The 17,216-nt window shown below is 30.7% G+C and overlaps 3 protein-coding genes across 4 annotated transcripts; 2 read left to right on the plus strand and 1 right to left on the minus strand.

Annotated features, from left to right (window-relative positions):
• Nucleotides 1-1,124: 1,124 nt before the first annotated feature.
• Nucleotides 1,125-9,312, minus strand: LOC133807046 (uncharacterized). 2 transcript variants are annotated; one of them, XM_062245183.1, is made up of 12 exons: nucleotides 9,095-9,312; nucleotides 8,508-8,635; nucleotides 8,241-8,303; nucleotides 7,302-7,423; nucleotides 5,109-5,224; nucleotides 4,180-4,984; nucleotides 3,177-3,905; nucleotides 2,627-2,848; nucleotides 2,452-2,547; nucleotides 2,173-2,367; nucleotides 1,940-2,053; nucleotides 1,125-1,627 (listed from the first exon to the last, which is right to left on the minus strand). In XM_062245183.1, exons 1-12 carry the CDS (start codon nucleotides 9,196-9,198, stop codon nucleotides 1,367-1,369), a joined length of 2,955 nt encoding a protein of 984 aa, XP_062101167.1. In that variant the 5' UTR covers nucleotides 9,199-9,312; the 3' UTR covers nucleotides 1,125-1,366. The 2 variants fall into 2 exon arrangements, with proteins under 2 accessions (XP_062101167.1, XP_062101168.1); XM_062245184.1 differs by lacking the exons at nucleotides 8,508-8,635; nucleotides 9,095-9,312 and having other exon boundaries at nucleotides 7,302-7,476.
• Nucleotides 9,197-15,134, plus strand: LOC133806849 (L10-interacting MYB domain-containing protein-like). The gene is made up of 3 exons (XM_062244936.1): nucleotides 9,197-9,318; nucleotides 14,159-14,495; nucleotides 14,592-15,134. Exons 1-3 carry the CDS (start codon nucleotides 9,197-9,199, stop codon nucleotides 15,132-15,134), a joined length of 1,002 nt encoding a protein of 333 aa, XP_062100920.1.
• Nucleotides 15,135-15,423: 289 nt separating this feature from the next.
• On the plus strand, nucleotides 15,424-16,791 carry LOC133806850 (protein ALP1-like). Its single transcript, XM_062244937.1, has 3 exons — nucleotides 15,424-15,951; nucleotides 16,049-16,280; nucleotides 16,358-16,791. Exons 1-3 carry the CDS (start codon nucleotides 15,424-15,426, stop codon nucleotides 16,789-16,791), a joined length of 1,194 nt encoding a protein of 397 aa, XP_062100921.1.
• Nucleotides 16,792-17,216: the final 425 nt, after the last annotated feature.

Below are 17,216 nucleotides of genomic sequence, written 5' to 3' on the forward strand. Positions count from 1 at the left end.
TGAACTTTTAATGGGTCGTGGTTTAGATTTCATGTCTTTAGATTTATATTTTAAAAAATTGTTGTTTACATTTTAAATTTTGTGGTTTAAATTTTAAATAATTGTGATTTAAATTTTAAATCTTGATGTTTACATTTTAAATGATAATTTTTCATAAAATATGAATACAATCCTATAAATATAGTTGTCACACTTATGTATATATTTATATATATATATATATAAATAAAATACTATAATTAGGATGCATTTCCAATTTAATTATAAGATGATACATATAATATATATTACAATAACACTTAGAACTATATACTTATAATTTGATAAATCTCATGATAATAATGAATAAAATCTAATTAAATATATTTAGTAAACTACTCAACTTTTCCAAAAAAAATATAAAAAACACAGCCCAAAAGTGTCACATGTGTTCTTCTATAGTGAGGAGAAGTGGCATTAATAGCTGATGTTCTTCTTTGTATTCTTCGTCGTGTTTCAGCAGTGTGGGTCTATATATAATATCGAAGGTGGCGTGATATGCTTTGTCGTCGTGGGTAGAGAGGAGAAAGAAGAAAGGAAAATGAGAAAGTATACTAGTCTAATAGTGAATCATTAGCATACTTTTGAAAGCATAAACAAATCTAGTCCATTTTTTAATTCAAGTGCATTAGGAGGCATATATACTAAAATCTCTCTAAAAGTAAATATAACACCCTTTTTTATTTAATTGTTTTCACTTATTGAGTAAAATCCTATTATACCCTCTCTGTTAATAATTTTCTCCTTCTCCTCACATATCACCAACTTCCGGTCAAATCCCTAGACCCCAAATCTAAGACAGCCAGCCACCCTTACGCATGACTCTTACCTAATCAACCCCCTCTACCCCTTTCAATCTCCTTCATATTATTATTTTCTTTTCCCCCTCATTCCTCTTCCATTTAATCCAAAATTACCTCTATGTTCAACCCGACTCAACATAAACTATGCGATGCGTGATTTTGTTCTAATTTCGAAAGAATCAAAACTATGATCAACATTAAGAAAATACTGCTCAAAACCATAGATTTAAATTGCAGAGAATAAAAAGTACCGATCTTCGGATTACCAATCACCCATGTATGTTAAGTATTTTAAAAGACCTTATGCATAATTTATATTGTAGCTTGCACTTGTAAATATACAACCTGGTAATCAAATCTAACTCTTGTAAAGTGTAAAATTTTACAACAAAAATTGCCACCAATGGGCTAAATCTAAATATTCCGAAATCCGGGATTTGAATTAATAGTTCAACTTAAAATCAAACGTAGCCTAAATTTGGAAAGAAGAAAAAGAAAAAAGGTTAGAATAAAGGTGAGGGAGATCACCTCCACTTATCTTGTAAATCTTTCTTCTCAGACAAAATCCATGTTACGAAGATTGCCGCTATTAGTACAACGATGGTGATGAGGAGCAAAGCATAACTAAAATCATCAGTGAGCGAATCATAGGTCCTCGAAGGTGCAGTTCGCGTGTAAAAGAGATCGACTCCATATGCAAAAACAAGTGTTGTTGACTCCAACCTGGCAGGTACAGTAACTATGCCTCGAAGTCCTTCTACTTTAAGGGCATGCGTTACATAAGACTGCAAAATTGGAGCCTAAATTAATACCACTATTTACATAATAGAAGTTTAAGGGAATAAATCTAACTGCGAAGAAAGATGTGGGATTGATGGTAAAGTTTATTTTTATTTTATTTATATACAGTTACTAGATAGCATGATAAAACTTTAAGGCCAGGTTCTTATTTATTTACTGGGCAGATATATTAATGCACGAAGCTTAAAGGAAAATCAATCTGAAAAATATTTGATGCTATCGAGGTACTGACAATTTTTTTTAAGAGATAATTATCTACAGACAATATAATGAAGAAAAAAAAAAAGACAATGCACCTGAGGAATGATGGGCAATGAATCTGTTAAAGGAACAAGGCCTTCTTCACGCTCAGCTTGTGAAGGGTTGACTGATCGACGGGGATCTAGAAATCGTTTATCAAGTGCCAAAACCTGCATAGAGTTGTCGTCCATCAAGTTATGTATTAAAAAAGAAATCCATGTAACACCTAACCTGAGGATTTCAAATAAGTAATAGCAAAGAAAAATATATCCCAAAACCAAAAGCTAACCTGATCTGCAATAGTACCAATAAGAAGCTGCTTTGAAGTTATTCCCTTAGCTGTTGATGTCACTGATATAGCTTTAACAGAATTAGTGAAAAAGTAAGATTGCGATTTCGTCACAACCTCAGTTCGGGAGTACGAAGAAATAGGAGAAGTAAGATTATGTTTTCCAAGAACAAGCTTCCACAAATCCTTGTTGGCCTGTCAATTTTAAATGTATTTTGATCAGAGTATTAAATATTAATACAGACAGAACTACATAAAGATTTGAGCTTCACAGCATACCGCTCGAGACTGGTCGTATATCTCAATGACTGACATCTCATATCTGTGTGCTCTCAAATTGAAGTAGTGATAGACAACCCAGTTCTCACTGAAAACCTATAAGATGGAATATACATCAAGTGAAAATCTTTTAAACGTTACAAGACCATAAGTGATAGGGGATTTGGGAGCTTACAGCATGGACAGGACCCTGAGAACCATGATGAGTCATTCTGTGCAATATACGACCAGTTATAGTATCAATAAGATAAACAACCAATGACGACTCCTCCGGGGTAGCTGTTCCAATTTCACCACTAGCTTTTGGCGTAACAGTGGCAACAAACATCAAATTTTTTGAGATATACTTGTACATTACATCATGATCTGCTATAATCTTTGTCTGAGTATGGACCACCTACAGAACGCAAATCACTTGACTCTTATCACAACAAATTTGTGTATAATGTAATAGAAATGTTGTAATCAAGAATCAGAATGTAAAAGGAAAAAAATATAGAAAAGATCCAGTAAAATTTCAGTTAGAAAAGCGGAAGGTCCCTGCAGCATCCAAAGAGATTCAAAATTAGGTTCACAAATTATTTACTTTTCTAGATCTATTTTTTTTTCATAAAATAACATTTATTTGGCTGAGTCCGGACTACCCATTTAATTTATTTATTTATTTACCTATTTCAACAACACTAAAAGCATATCAATAACAATTGTACCAACCAAAAGCATACCTCGTTCAATTTTCTTGTCACAGTTGCAATTATCTTTTCCGAGTCAGGTGGAAATACAATTGACCATACATCTCTAGAGTCAAAGCAATACTCATCAAGGTTTTCACTGGCAGAATTTCTCTTCAAAGCATGACCCTTAACGATGCCTTTATCAGCATCAACTGAGTGCCAGTAAATGTTTGAAAACTCACGTTGAAAAATACTAATAGCTTCAGAAGTTCTGGGGTATAGATAGGTACGATGGTCCAGATCTATCAGTAGATGAAGACGCTGTTCGGTTGCATCAGTGAAGGGCAGTGGAATAACTTGTACAACAGAATGAGCAGGACTCAATGTACTTATTTCCTTCCCAGTGTAAGTATCAATAAAAGAAAGAACTCCCGGTGCGTCATAACTTTGTCCACACCGGCCTGCTACGAGTACAGATGGATTTTCATCCAATGCATGATGATGGGGAATCTGCCATTGGTAAATACTAATCCCACTCGGATACTTGCATGCTGAATTACGCAGTGAAGGCAGTAAAAGAGACCAAACAACTCGTCCATCTCCAGTGTGCAAGGCAAACAGCTTTCCTGCTCGAGTTAGGACTATAAGCAGCTTCCGGAAACCATTGTGATCTCGGGTCATTTTGCTCTTCACAGAATTCTTTAATCTCATCCCTTGGATTAATGCAACATCCTCAGGACTTGCAAGCATCAAAGTTCCCTTAAGCTTCAGCATGTGACCCTTTAAATAACAAACATCATACCAAATAAATCATGAGAGGTGAACCAGTTAATCAAATGCATGTCAGTCAACTCATTTTTAAATTCCATATTTGAAACTCTGACTATGAGAGAGAAAGATGGGAAACCGAAAAATTCTCCCGTTTATTCTTTAGTTGGAAAATAAAACAATGCCTCTGATATAGGATGGTTATGCTATTAGAAAAAATCCAGCAAAATGCCTTCAAACATTGATTTACTATCTTAACTTCCCATTATGAACTCAACACTCATACCTTAAGCCATTCAAAGAGGTTATCCTCCACTTGTGCAACTGATACACCCTCCTTTTCCACAGGTAGTTCTGATGTTGCTACATCTACAATTGAGGCAAGGCCATCCTCCCTACTCCAGACAATCGCTCCTTGTTGTAACAGCAACAGTGAATGATCTTCCGTGACAACCAAGGCCCTAAATCCATTAGACCTGTCTGTGCGGATATAATTGTTAATAAATACCCTATGGACAAACCCCTTACCATGGTCCATCACTATACTCTCCTTATGCAATTCATTATTCCAGTCATGGACAAGCTTCACTCTAAGATGAATCCTGCCATCATCATGCTGAATTAGTGCAAAAGCTTTTTGGCCCTCTGAAAGTAAGAGAGGATCACTAACAACTGCTGCATTGTTGACTTTATCCACAACCTCCAGATTGCCTTCACCAGTTATTCTAATAAATATTTTAAATCCATTGATTTCTAGAGCAAACATTTCTTGAAGCTTTAAGGGCAACAATACTGCTGTCCCAGAAGAATCACCAATAAGATTAGATAAATATGTCTGCTGAAATTTGATACCATCCTGAAAGTTTATTGTTACTATCTTGGACTTAGTGGCATCCAATGCCACAACCAGGTCATCAGAAACCAATAACATCTCCCCTGAAAAATCACCAGGAAAGACAGCACCATTTTTATTCAGCAAGTTTCCGTTCCTTGCATTTATTGAAAACACCTCAAACTGAGAAGAGCCAACAGAACCTAGCGCATATATTATCTCACTGTCAAATGGCCGGATAATCTGTTGGACCTCAACACTGCAAACACATAAACCACAACATTAATGACGTCGTACTTTAGAACAAAACACACCTCTGAAACATGAGGGAATTTAAAAAAAAAAAAAAACACAATGGTCCTTTGAACTCCATCTCCCATTACCTTTCTGCTGCAAAGTCCTTCTTCCAAACAATCTCACCATCTACACTAGAAACAGCATGAAGACACCCATTACCAAAAATGAGGATCAAATTATCCTTGTCAACTTTCAAATTTGTCTGTAGAAGAGAACCACATTAAACCAGATGCACGTAAGAAAATTTGCGTTTGCAACACTAACAAGATCCTCTCACCATGCAACCTGCTCCAGAGCAAGTCAGAGAGGGGGCCCAAAAATCTCAAAAGGGAAATTTGAGCTTCTATGCTTCCTAGTACACCATAATTTAAAAATACGCGAAGTTAAATAATTCTCTCAAAATTATGCTTCCTCATTCAATTGGGGCTAAAATATCCCCTCACAAATTTTCTCCTCTCTCTCTCTTGGTTTCTCCTCTCTCTACCCATGGTGGCAAAGCACCACATCCCCACCAACACCAACATCGTTTTGGCCATTATCGCCACCTTCCCTCAGCATATCATTCAATTGTTTATTAATCCAATCCAAAACTTAAACCTACGAAAATATTTACATAAGACACTAATTTATACGTTTTCAAACTTATATGTGCATAAATTTTTTGTTTTGATCACAATTTCTTTTAGATTTAAAAATCTGCAGAATTTCGAGCAAAAACGATGGTCCCATGAAATCAATTTTTCATATGACCATCTTTAAGCATCATTTTAACTTCTAAAATCAAGTTTTCACGGGACAATCATTAACTATCGTTTTAGCATCGTTTTAACCTCTAAAATCAAATTTTTATGGGACCATCATTTTTAGCATTGTTTTGACCTCTTAAATCAACTTTTTATGGGACCATCCTAAAACATCATTCCATAAAATTTGATATGTGAGGCATAACTTTTCACTCAGGTGTCGATTTGTGGTGATTTTTTTTTTAATTTTGGTTTTTTCATGTTTAGAATGGGTGGAATCTCTAAAACTTTAAGTTCTAGACATTCTAAATGTATAAATCTCAAAAAATATAAATAAATAAATTCACCTAAAACTGACAATTAAGTAAAAAGTTATGCCTCACCAAAGCTTTTATCAAATTTTATGCTTAACGATGGTTAATGATGCTTAACAATGGTCCCATAAAAACTTGATTTTGGATGGTTAACGATGCTAAAACAATAGTTAATGATGGTCCCATGAAAACATAATTTTAGAGGCCAAAACGATGCTTAATGATGATGGTTAACGATGATCCCATGAAAACTTGATTTTAGATGGTTAACGATGCCAAAACAATGGTTAATGATGGTCACATGAAAAATTGATTTTAGAGGCCAAAACGATGCTTAATGATGGTTAACAATGGTTCAATGAAAATTTGATTTTAGAGACTAAATTTTCATGAGACCATCACAAAACATCGTTAAGCGTCGTCAACCATCGTTTTTGCTCGAAATTCTATAGATTTAAAATTTTCCGATATAAAAACAATCACGATCAAAACTAAAATATTATGTACAAATGTGTTCAAAAACATATAAATTAATGTCTTATGTAAAAAAAAAAAAAATTGTGGGTTTAAGTTTTGGATTGAAATTTTAATAATTAAAATAAAAAAAAATAATGGTATAGTGGAGGATGGTGAGGGAAGATGGCATTAATGGGCAAAACGATATTGGTGTTGGTAGGGATGTGGTGCTCTGCCTCTGTGGGTAGAGAGAGGAGAAACCACGAGAATGAGATAAAGAGAGGAGAAACCAAGAGAGAGAGAAGAGAGAAACCAAGGGAGAGACGAGAAAATTTGTGAAAGCGGTATTCCAGTTCCAATTGAATGAGGAAGCATGATTTTGAGAGGATTATTAAACTTGGCATATTTTTAAATTATGGGGTACAATGAAGCATGGAAGCTCAAACTTCCCCATATAAAAGAAAAAACAAGCATTAAGCCCTTGCAAGAGGAGAATATAATATGCTTTAAGGGAACCAAAAAATTAATTTGCATTTTATACAATTTCACAACTGAGATTAATTTTTTTAAGAAAAATGTTGTGCCCAACAACAATGACAAGGTCAAGACTTTAAAATGAAGAGGATTTAGTTTCAATTCCATCAATATAAATGAATATATTCCCAATAAAAATAATTAATATATATTCCCCTTTAAATGTAGAGGGAAAAACCATACAAAGATAAATATGTCAAAGGAAGACTTCAGTAAGCATAATGTTACTAACCGGAATGGATAGCAATGACTTTGAGGACTTTGAAACCTGAAGAAAAGACTCCCAAACCATTTGACCATCAGGAAGGTTCCATGCTCTTAAGATACCTCCGCCAGATGACAGGGTTATAACATCTTAAAAAAAGGTGAGGGAAACCTTCAGCCATTATATCAACAATTAAAGCAAACTGGTCAAGGAACCAGTACTGCATGTTAGAAACAACACCCAGATCACCTTTAAAAACAAGCTCTTTTTCTTTTATTTCTGTTAGTAATCAATTTAACTATCACATATGAATAAGATATGAAATAATTTTATAGTGTGTCTACACAGAATATTTTATGTTTCTCTTACAAGCAAACTAAAGAAACAATGTTGTATTTCCAACTCATAAAAAAGTGTGTAAAAAGATGTCACGTCATATCGGACAGTTTTTTATTGCTCTTTTAAAAACATATGATATGATTTTCAAAAGTAGCAAAGAACCAACATAAATTTAAAAGTTTAAGTGCAATTAAGCTTTTTACGTATTCATGTTGACATAATATCATCAAGAAATAATTTCTCTTTAAACATGTTCCATCCACTTATAAGTTGTCACTAGTTTAGAAGTAGGCACAACTTTACCACGATAAAATTATGTTAGTAGAGATTTTCTATGCAAGTACAGCATAACATATTAGATATAGAAACTACATGATCAGGTAGTCATGAGAACCATTAAGTTAAGTAAAAAAAACCGCCTTAGGTTTAGCACTAGTGAGTAAATATCTTTATCTAAAATATATCTGCTAGCAAAACTACTTGATAATTTGAAAACAATACTCAAGTGGGTATCCAAAAGATATTTAATACATATATAGTGCTATAAGACATACGATATAGAGAAACGAGCAATTCAAAATACAACTAAAGAAGAAATGCAAACTAGGTAGACGTAGGCATCATTACATTTTCCCAGAGCAATATCTATTCCATCCACAGCATCATTGCTGCCAAGAACGTGTCTCCAAACTGCACAGAGCAAAGCATCAGGTCCCAGTAAGGCCTAAACTACTAACATTAAATAGAAAAGAAAAAATTACTTCTATAGGTAAAAAGTATTTAATTTTAACAAAACCAGAAAAAGACCATCTAATTATCGGTTACTTGAATAAGTTTGACAAAAGTCAAACACAAGTATAAGCATGTTCCCAATTCCAGGTAAATAATTCTTACAAATCTCTCCATGTCGAAGATCAAGAGAAGCAACAACATTCTCCTCGGTGGACACAACAACACGCTTTCGGCCAGCTTTCTGAGTGTGGAACACTGCTTGTTTCACCTTCCCTATGTATTGTTGGTGCCTGTGTCACAAGAAAAATACTAAAATATACAAATAATAACACAGGTGTCGAACCATTCAAATTTTAATGATAATAAATAAAAGATCATAGATAATCGACGAACTAAGGACCAATTAAATTACTTAATGCCATTGAACACAAACTAACAAGGAGTTCGTGGATACCAAAGTCAATAACCTTTGTGTGGATTCAAAATTCGAATTTTTCAACAAATAATCAACTAAAAATCCCGTCTTAAACAATTAGAATATACATACTCTATGAATAATCTAAGATTGATTCGAAGTTCAAACTTGACCAAGCAGACAATTAGTTTGGTTTGGATTCAGAGAAAAATCCAATTCATACAAGTTACATGAACTGAAGTAGGATTTCCAATAAGAAAATAATTTTGATCGAGCTTCCAACGGGTTTTGTAGTAAGAAAAATTGGGAACGAAATTGGAATTTGAAAGCTTACCAGTCCATGAGACCAACTTGATCTTCGTAAAGCGAAAAGCTATGCTTCGCGTAAAGTAAAACCATCACACAAAACAGTAGAGAAACCCTAGTCGCCATAGCCATGGCGACTCTCGCAGTCTCCGCCGTGACGATTAAAGATAGATCTGAGAGTGAGGCTGACGAAGAGGAATGGCGAAAACAGAGAGAGACAGAGTTCGTAATAACTGAAGTGAGCAACGTATTGTACTGCAAATCTTGGGCCGGTTATCTTTATATTTTTAGTTTTGGGATAGGATAAATGAGCCCAGCCCAATTGCTTTGATGACTCGCTCGAATTTTTCATTTTAGTATCGGAATTTTTAAAAAACATGCTTTTATACTAATAATATAAAAAATATAGGAATTATATGGGAATGGGAAATATAATAAGTAATTGAGTAAAATATGGATATGTGACATTTTTTATTATAGCTATGTATTTTTTTTTATTTTGAAAGTAATTTTATTTAATTTTTTTTAGTTTTTTATTTTTTATTTTATTTTTTAATTATTTTTTCAGTAATTTTTTCTTTTTTTTCCCTTATTTAGTTTTTCTTTTATTTTTTTCATTTTTTTCTACCAATTTTTTATTCATTTTTTTCTTTCTATTTTTTTTTTATATATTTTTATTTATTTATCTATTTTTTTTTCTTCCATGTGCATTGTTTTATTTTTTCTTTTCATATTTTTTTAAGTTTTCTTCTTTTTTTTTTTTCCTTTTTCCTTCTATTTTTTCTTCATTTTTGTATTTATTATTTTCTCCTTCTATTTTTTTTTCTTTTTTCACACATATGAGCTTTTTTTTTCTTTCTTTTTTCTTCTTCCATTTTTTTTTTGTCATTTTTTCTACCAATGTTTTCATTCATATTTTCTTTCTTTCCATTTTTCTTTTTCTTCTTTTCATTTTTATTCATTTATCTATTTTTTTCCTTCATTTTTTGTACTTATTCTTTTTTCATTTCATTTTCTTTTTTTTTCTTTTTTTTCACACATATTTTAACATTACATAATTATTTTATTATTTTTTTATTTATCATCTTTTATTATTGTAATTTTTTTTTAAAAATTCCACTATTTGTAAAAAAAATCAAATTAATTTTTTCAGTATTTTCTTTTTACTGTAACCCTTATAGAAACACCAAAATTTAGAAAAAAAAAACTAATGAAAATATGAAAACGTAAATGGGTAACCAGTTACCCTGATGAGAACATTCAAATCTAGAAAGAAAATTATATGAAGAAGATGGGAGAGAATGGAAAAGGGGTGGTAACTAGTTATTTTCACGTTCTTTGTGTGTATATTTCTAGGGTAACTGGTTACCTTCACGTTTTGATGTGTGTGTATATTTCTGGATTCTTTATGGTAACTGGTTACCGTGTTACTAAAATCATAATTACTTCTTATTCATTTTTTTAATGAAGCGTTCTTCCTCTTTTTCCTTCAAATTTAATGTTTCTTTTCATATTTCATATGAGTAATCTGTCACCTCTCTTATGGTTATTGGCTACCCCTCTTATGGCAGAAAGTTACCTTACCCAGGATTTGAAGAAAAAAAACGTACAATCGAGAAAGAAAAAAAAAGAAAAAATGTTTATTATAAATAAAAAAATAATTTTAAACACAATTCATATTAAAAAAATTACAAAACAACCAAAGAAATATTTAATATAAAATTATTAATATAAAAAAATAATAATCAAATTACATACCATTTCAAATTAATAAAACTTGATTAAGAGTAAAACTATGACATTAACCAGCTTTTATACAAAATATGAAAAAACAAACCTATAAAAATGAAAATTCTTAAAAAAAAAATTATAGATTAAAAAAAAACAACAACAACAGTGAATACAGTATTTTTAGGTCCTTAAATTTATAAAAAAACCATGATCAAATTTTCCAAATTTAATAATGAAATTTTTAGGCAAAATCAGAAAAATCACACAGCATTCCCGCCTTACCCAAACATGCAACACAGCTTCCACGATCCAACAACGTTCTCCATTCATCAAGCTTCTCCGATTTCTCCATCTTCCACGATCGTCCAGCTTCATTTTCAATCCTCTGGCGCCGGAATCCAATGCAACATGGTAAAAAAAGGTTTATCATCAAAAGAATAACATTGTACATTGGTAGGAATCAAGAAAAAAAAATTCATAATTAATCCAAGAATTATATTAATTTGTCAGAAACTTTACTGAATTAATCTGCCTAATTCTTCATCATCATTGATCCCGGCAAGAAGATGAAGAACAGAGTTATCGGATATTCAATTTTCATCAAAATCGATGGCCAATCATCCTACAAAAGAAAACATAATAACAACAACAATAAAAAGCATTGAAAATCAACAAGTAAAACTCGAAACACAATTTGATTCAGTAATTTCAATTTAAGCAAGGTCAAAATTGAAAATATAAATTTCTGGAAAAAAACTCGGGACTAGAAAGAGAAACTAGTTACACTTAATAGACCATATTTTTTTTTATATTGAATTAATGTCAGTTTGATGTATAAAAACGATTTGATTCACAAACATTATACAAAAGCACTGAAACACGTGCATAAAAATATTTTTATGCATAAATGAAAATTTTCAAAACTGGTTTACATTGTATCAAACTTAATTTGTTGTGGCATATTTAATTATATTGTAATCAGTTACAATTATAAAAATTTGCTTGTAAATGCACTATTAGAATTGGCCAATCTGTTGCTTAGACTCAAAAAGTATATCAAAACACTATAGAAAAAAAATCATATCCATACTTCAAATTAATAAAAATTGTAACTGGTAACACAGAAATTGATTTGAACTTTTTTCCCCTATTATTATCATTTTTAAAAAAAATAATATCCATTATAGTGATGCTTCATCATGGAGGACATGATTACCTCGACTGTACATTTGTTGGTTTGCTGCTTCCTAGCAATCGCTCATTTGCAACTTTGTTGGGATTGATTAAGAATGAAATCCATCCTAATGAGTTCATAGAAATCTGCTACAACTACCAAAAAAATAAAAATAAAAAGTCAGTCAATCAAAATATTGACACACAACTCAGTAGCCTTCTATAGTTGTACCGGAATCCTCTACTAATCCAGGGCCGTTACATTGGTCATGTTTAGCATAGCTTTGAAAGAGCTTTTGGGATGTCAAAGTAACTTTCAGTGCGTTTGAATGATACATTAAAAGAGCTTCTTTAATTTAGAAGAGCTTTCTAGAGAAGTAATGACTCATCAGCTTTTCTAGGAATGACTTCTAAAAAAACACGGGAAGTTTCATAATTCCTATTTTACCCATTTTTTTATGAAAGAAAAAATTTAAATTACATCTTTATCCTTAATTATATATTACACACATCTTTCATTCATCTCACAATGAAAACATAGCAGGCATTTTTATAAAAAAAAACCGGTAGTCATTTCTTCATCAAGTAAAAAATTGAAGGTTAGTAATTTCTTTGATCTATTTTGTCTAGTTTCTTCATGAAGAATATAATATAATTTTCTCTACTTTTTATTTTTGTAACAGCTATTTTCAAAATAATCTCATTCATTTTTTGATCGACAAAAATTCAAAGTTAGTAATTTTTTTATTTATTTTTTCTGCTAATCGTATTCAAAGTTCTTATTAAACTACGATTGTTTTTTCTACAAATCGTTTTTAAGTTTAAATTTTAAACAAATCGTATCTATTATTATTTGTTTAATTTTTTTATTTTATAAATAGAAATTAATTTCCTAACCATATTTAGATTTTTTTGTATTATAATATTCTCTTTGAAATTTTGGTTGTTATTTTTGTTTAGATCTTGTTGTATTATGATGAGATATTTATTTTTTGTTATAGAAGTATGATGTGCTTTTTCACTATTGTCTTTTTTACACTTTCATATACATGAGACTAATTTTTTTCATATTCATTATTATTGTTTGTTATTTTATTTAAAATTGAAGTTTCGTTATTTTTTTCACATTCTTTCACATAGCACATTTTATATATATATATATATATATATATATATACCAATTGAATTTACTTAAGAAAATAAAACCCTAAAATAAAGATTACGTATGTCATATGTAATTTTTGAATAGCACTTCTCAAGTAAATGCAATTGGCCATATATATATATATATATGATCAAAAAATTACTTACAAAAATATATATGAGTGTGTATGCATTCTAGCCTAAATGGATATATGTAAATTATAGAATTATAATTATGTAAAAAATATTTGTTTGAATGACATTTCTCAAGTTCCATTAATTGATCATCATTAAATATATGAACAAGAGGTTTCAACACTTTTTTATATTAGATTTTAGTGTTTTTTAATCACTATTGTATTATTATTCTTTGTGACATATACCTATCTATAACAAAAATTTTATTTTTGGTCAAATATATTATTTATGTTGTTATCAATTATTATTATTATTATTTTATATCTATTATTAAAAAAAAACTATCCTAGACCATTGACTTTATTTATTACTGAATTTGAAAAAGAGAAAACATGCATGCTTAGGGATGAAGTTGTTTAAATAATACAACATACTGATATAATTAAATTTGATTCACATATTGAAAGTATTTCCTTTGCTTGCTTCTCTACAATGTGATCCTTAATATGATCCATGAGTGATCCAATTTCTCTTCCATTGTGATTAATATGTTGTCGTAATGACTCTTAATAAGTAGTATTTCTATTAATCTTTTTGTCTTTTTCCTCTATCATGGAGGATAGACCTTTTTCACACACACACATATATGTATATAAATTAATGAATTGTATTATAATCGATTTCTACATATGTCATTTAAATCTGCATATGTTTTTTGGATTTATTGTCTATCCGTTATTATACTTATTTAATTTTTACATTTCAATTTATTGTACTCAATTTTATTTAGTTAAATTTCACATTATTAATAATTATTGCTCCCATTTTGAGAAAACAAAATATTATGTGTGTATATTATTATGTTTTGTTAGTTTTCATTTCTTATATGAAACTTTTTTTTAAATAGAATGGCGAGTGAGGGTGAGGTAACACAAGGAAAATCAAAAGCAATTTGGGATCCACCAACACATGAGAAATGGATTGATTTAGTTGTAGAACAAGTGAGAGCAGGTAATAGAAATGGATCACATTCGAGCAAATTAGGTTGGAAAAATTTTATTGAAAAATTTAATCTTGCTACAAAAAGAAATTATGATCGAAAGCAAATGAAAAATCATTGGGATAATGTTAAAAAAGAGTGGCAACCATGGGATTCATTACTTAGAGGAGAGACTGGACTTGGTTGGGACATACAGAGGCAAACAGTTGATGCTCCAGATGAATGGTGGGATGCAAAGTTACAAGTAGGTTTCTTTACAAAGCTCTTATAATTATGATTTTTTTTATAATTAATAATCTTTACTATATATTTTGTTTCCTAATTAATAAATCATCAACAGAAATATCCGGATGCTGCTAAATTTCGAGTGAGAGGTTTAGAACATTCTTTCAAACTGGATGAGTTGTTTAGAGATGTTACTGCTACAGGAGCTAGAGCTTGGGCACCAACCTCTGGTTCACTACCTCCTTTATACACCGAGGATCATAATGATATAGAGATTGATGAGAATTTGGAGGAAAGTGATCATGAGGGAGTGGGTGATCCAATGAAAAAAGAGACTAAATTACTTGGTCCAAATAGAAAGCAATTTAAGAAGGGAAAAAAGAATAATTCTACAACATCAAAGTTGTCCAAACAACTTGATGAGATTTGTGAGGCGATCAAAAATAGGAGTTCATACATACGTACCGATCCACCGGGATGTAGTGTTCAAGAAGTTATCGATAAGTTAGTTACACTTCCAGGTTGTGAACCAATGAGCCCTCTTTTCAAAGTTGGTACTTCCTTGTTCACAAAGAAAGCAAATAGGGAAATTTTTGAAGCTTTGAAGGAGCCTAAATATCAAATTGAATGGCTGAAAGAACAAAAGTTCGATTTCTAAGTTAGATTTTATTTGTTTTTTTTCTTGTCGAACATTGTGGTTTGTTTATTTCTTGAACAATGTAGTTTGTTTATTTCTTGAACAACGTGGTTTGTTTTGTTTCTTGAATTTAATATTTATGAAAGACACAATTTGTTTTTTTAATTTTTTAATTATCTTTTTTATTTTATATAATCCAAAATAATACAATTTTATATTATATGTTTACATGTTTATCTTTTTTAAAGTGTATTATATCACACTCGTTTATCTTATAAATAAAAATTATGTACATTTTTTCAAATACAGAATGGATAGTGACACAAATTCAGAAGACATGAATGAAGAATATATACAACAAGTCATAGCAGAAGAAATGGAAATTGATGAACTTGTCCTTGTTGTTGCAAGAACATCAGTATATTATCATAATAATTTTTTGGTTAAGGAACCATGTAGAAATTCACCTCACACTAGCTGGAAATTTATGATGGAAATTATGGATGGAAATGGTCGACGATGTCATGAGATGTTTCGAATGGAAAAACATGTTTTTTGTAAACTGTGTGATAGATTGAGAAGTTATGGACTAAAATCTAGTAAAGGTGTGAGACTAGAAGAGTCAGTTGGTATGTTTATGATGATTTTAGGACATGGTGCAGGAAATAGAATGATTCAAGAGCATTTTCAGCATTCAGGTGAAACTGTTAGTAGACAATTTTCAAATGTATTGGAAAAAATGAGTATGCTTGCTTTGGATGAAATTAGACCACCTGAAAATTTTGATGAAGTCCCATATTATATTCGAAACAATCCTAGATATTGGCCATACTTTAAGGTATGAATACGTCATCTCCATATGCATATATATATATATATATTAACTCCCTATGTAGATTTTGATTTTATAATTTTTATCAAATTGTTATTAATAGGATTGTATTGGAGCAATAGACGGAACACATGTTCGAGTTTCACTTCCAGTAGATAAACAAATACCATACATTGGAAGAAAGGGTTGTCCTACACAAAATATTATGGTTGTATGTGGATTTGATATGTTATTCACATTTGTATGGGCGGGTTGGGAAGGAACAGCACATGATACTCGTATATTTCTTGAAGCATTGAGAAATACACATCTTAATTTTCCTAAACCACCCAATGGTATGTTGTAATCATTTATATTATTTTTGTGAATATGATTTGAAATTTTTTAAAAATGATAATTTTTTTTATTGTAGGTAAGTATTACTTAGTTGATGCAGGGTATCCAAATATGAAAGGTTATTTAGCTCCATATAAAGGGACAAGATACCATCTTCCTCAATTTCAACAAGGTAGTCAACCTAGTGGCTCTAAAGAAGTATTTAACCACGCTCATTCATCATTGTGCAGTGTTATTGAACGTTGTTTTGGTGTTTGGAAAGCACGATGGGAAATTTTGCAACGAATGCCAAATTATAAGTTTGATAAACAAGTAGCTATTGTTACAGCTTCAATGGCTTTACATAATTTTATCAGGAGAGAGACCATTAATGACATAGAGTTCCCATCTTTTGATGAAACAAATGATGATTTTGTAAATGACGATGACCCAAATATTAACTTAGTAAGAGATGAGAGTGAAATGGGAGTTATTCGTGATAAAATCGCAGCTGAACTCATGCTTAAATAAACATGAGTATTTATTTTTGTTTATGATTATGTAATAATTAAATATTTATTTTTGTGCACATGGTTAATTTTGCTTATATTATTATTTTTTTATTTTTTATGATTGCAAAAAAAAAATTATTATTATTGTTATTTTTATGGACAAAATTGACATATATTATTTTGTAAGAGCTTTTATATTATACTTACCAAACACTTTCAAAAGCTCTTTAATGGAAAAAAAGCTCTTTTAAAACATAAATCCAAACACTAATTTAAAAGCTCAAACTTTTACTTCTCTTCTTCTAGTGTCCAAAAGTAAAAGTAAAAGTTATCCCAAACAAGCCCATTGTATGCTTAAAATAGTATTTAACTCGTTAAGCAAGTCATTTGGACTCAAAAGTGTACTTAAAATAAAGCAATAGTTTAGGTATAAATTTTTTGGTC

This window comes from Humulus lupulus, chromosome X (assembly GCF_963169125.1).
Source record: "Humulus lupulus chromosome X, drHumLupu1.1, whole genome shotgun sequence".
Classification (NCBI taxonomy): domain Eukaryota; kingdom Viridiplantae; phylum Streptophyta; class Magnoliopsida; order Rosales; family Cannabaceae; genus Humulus; species Humulus lupulus.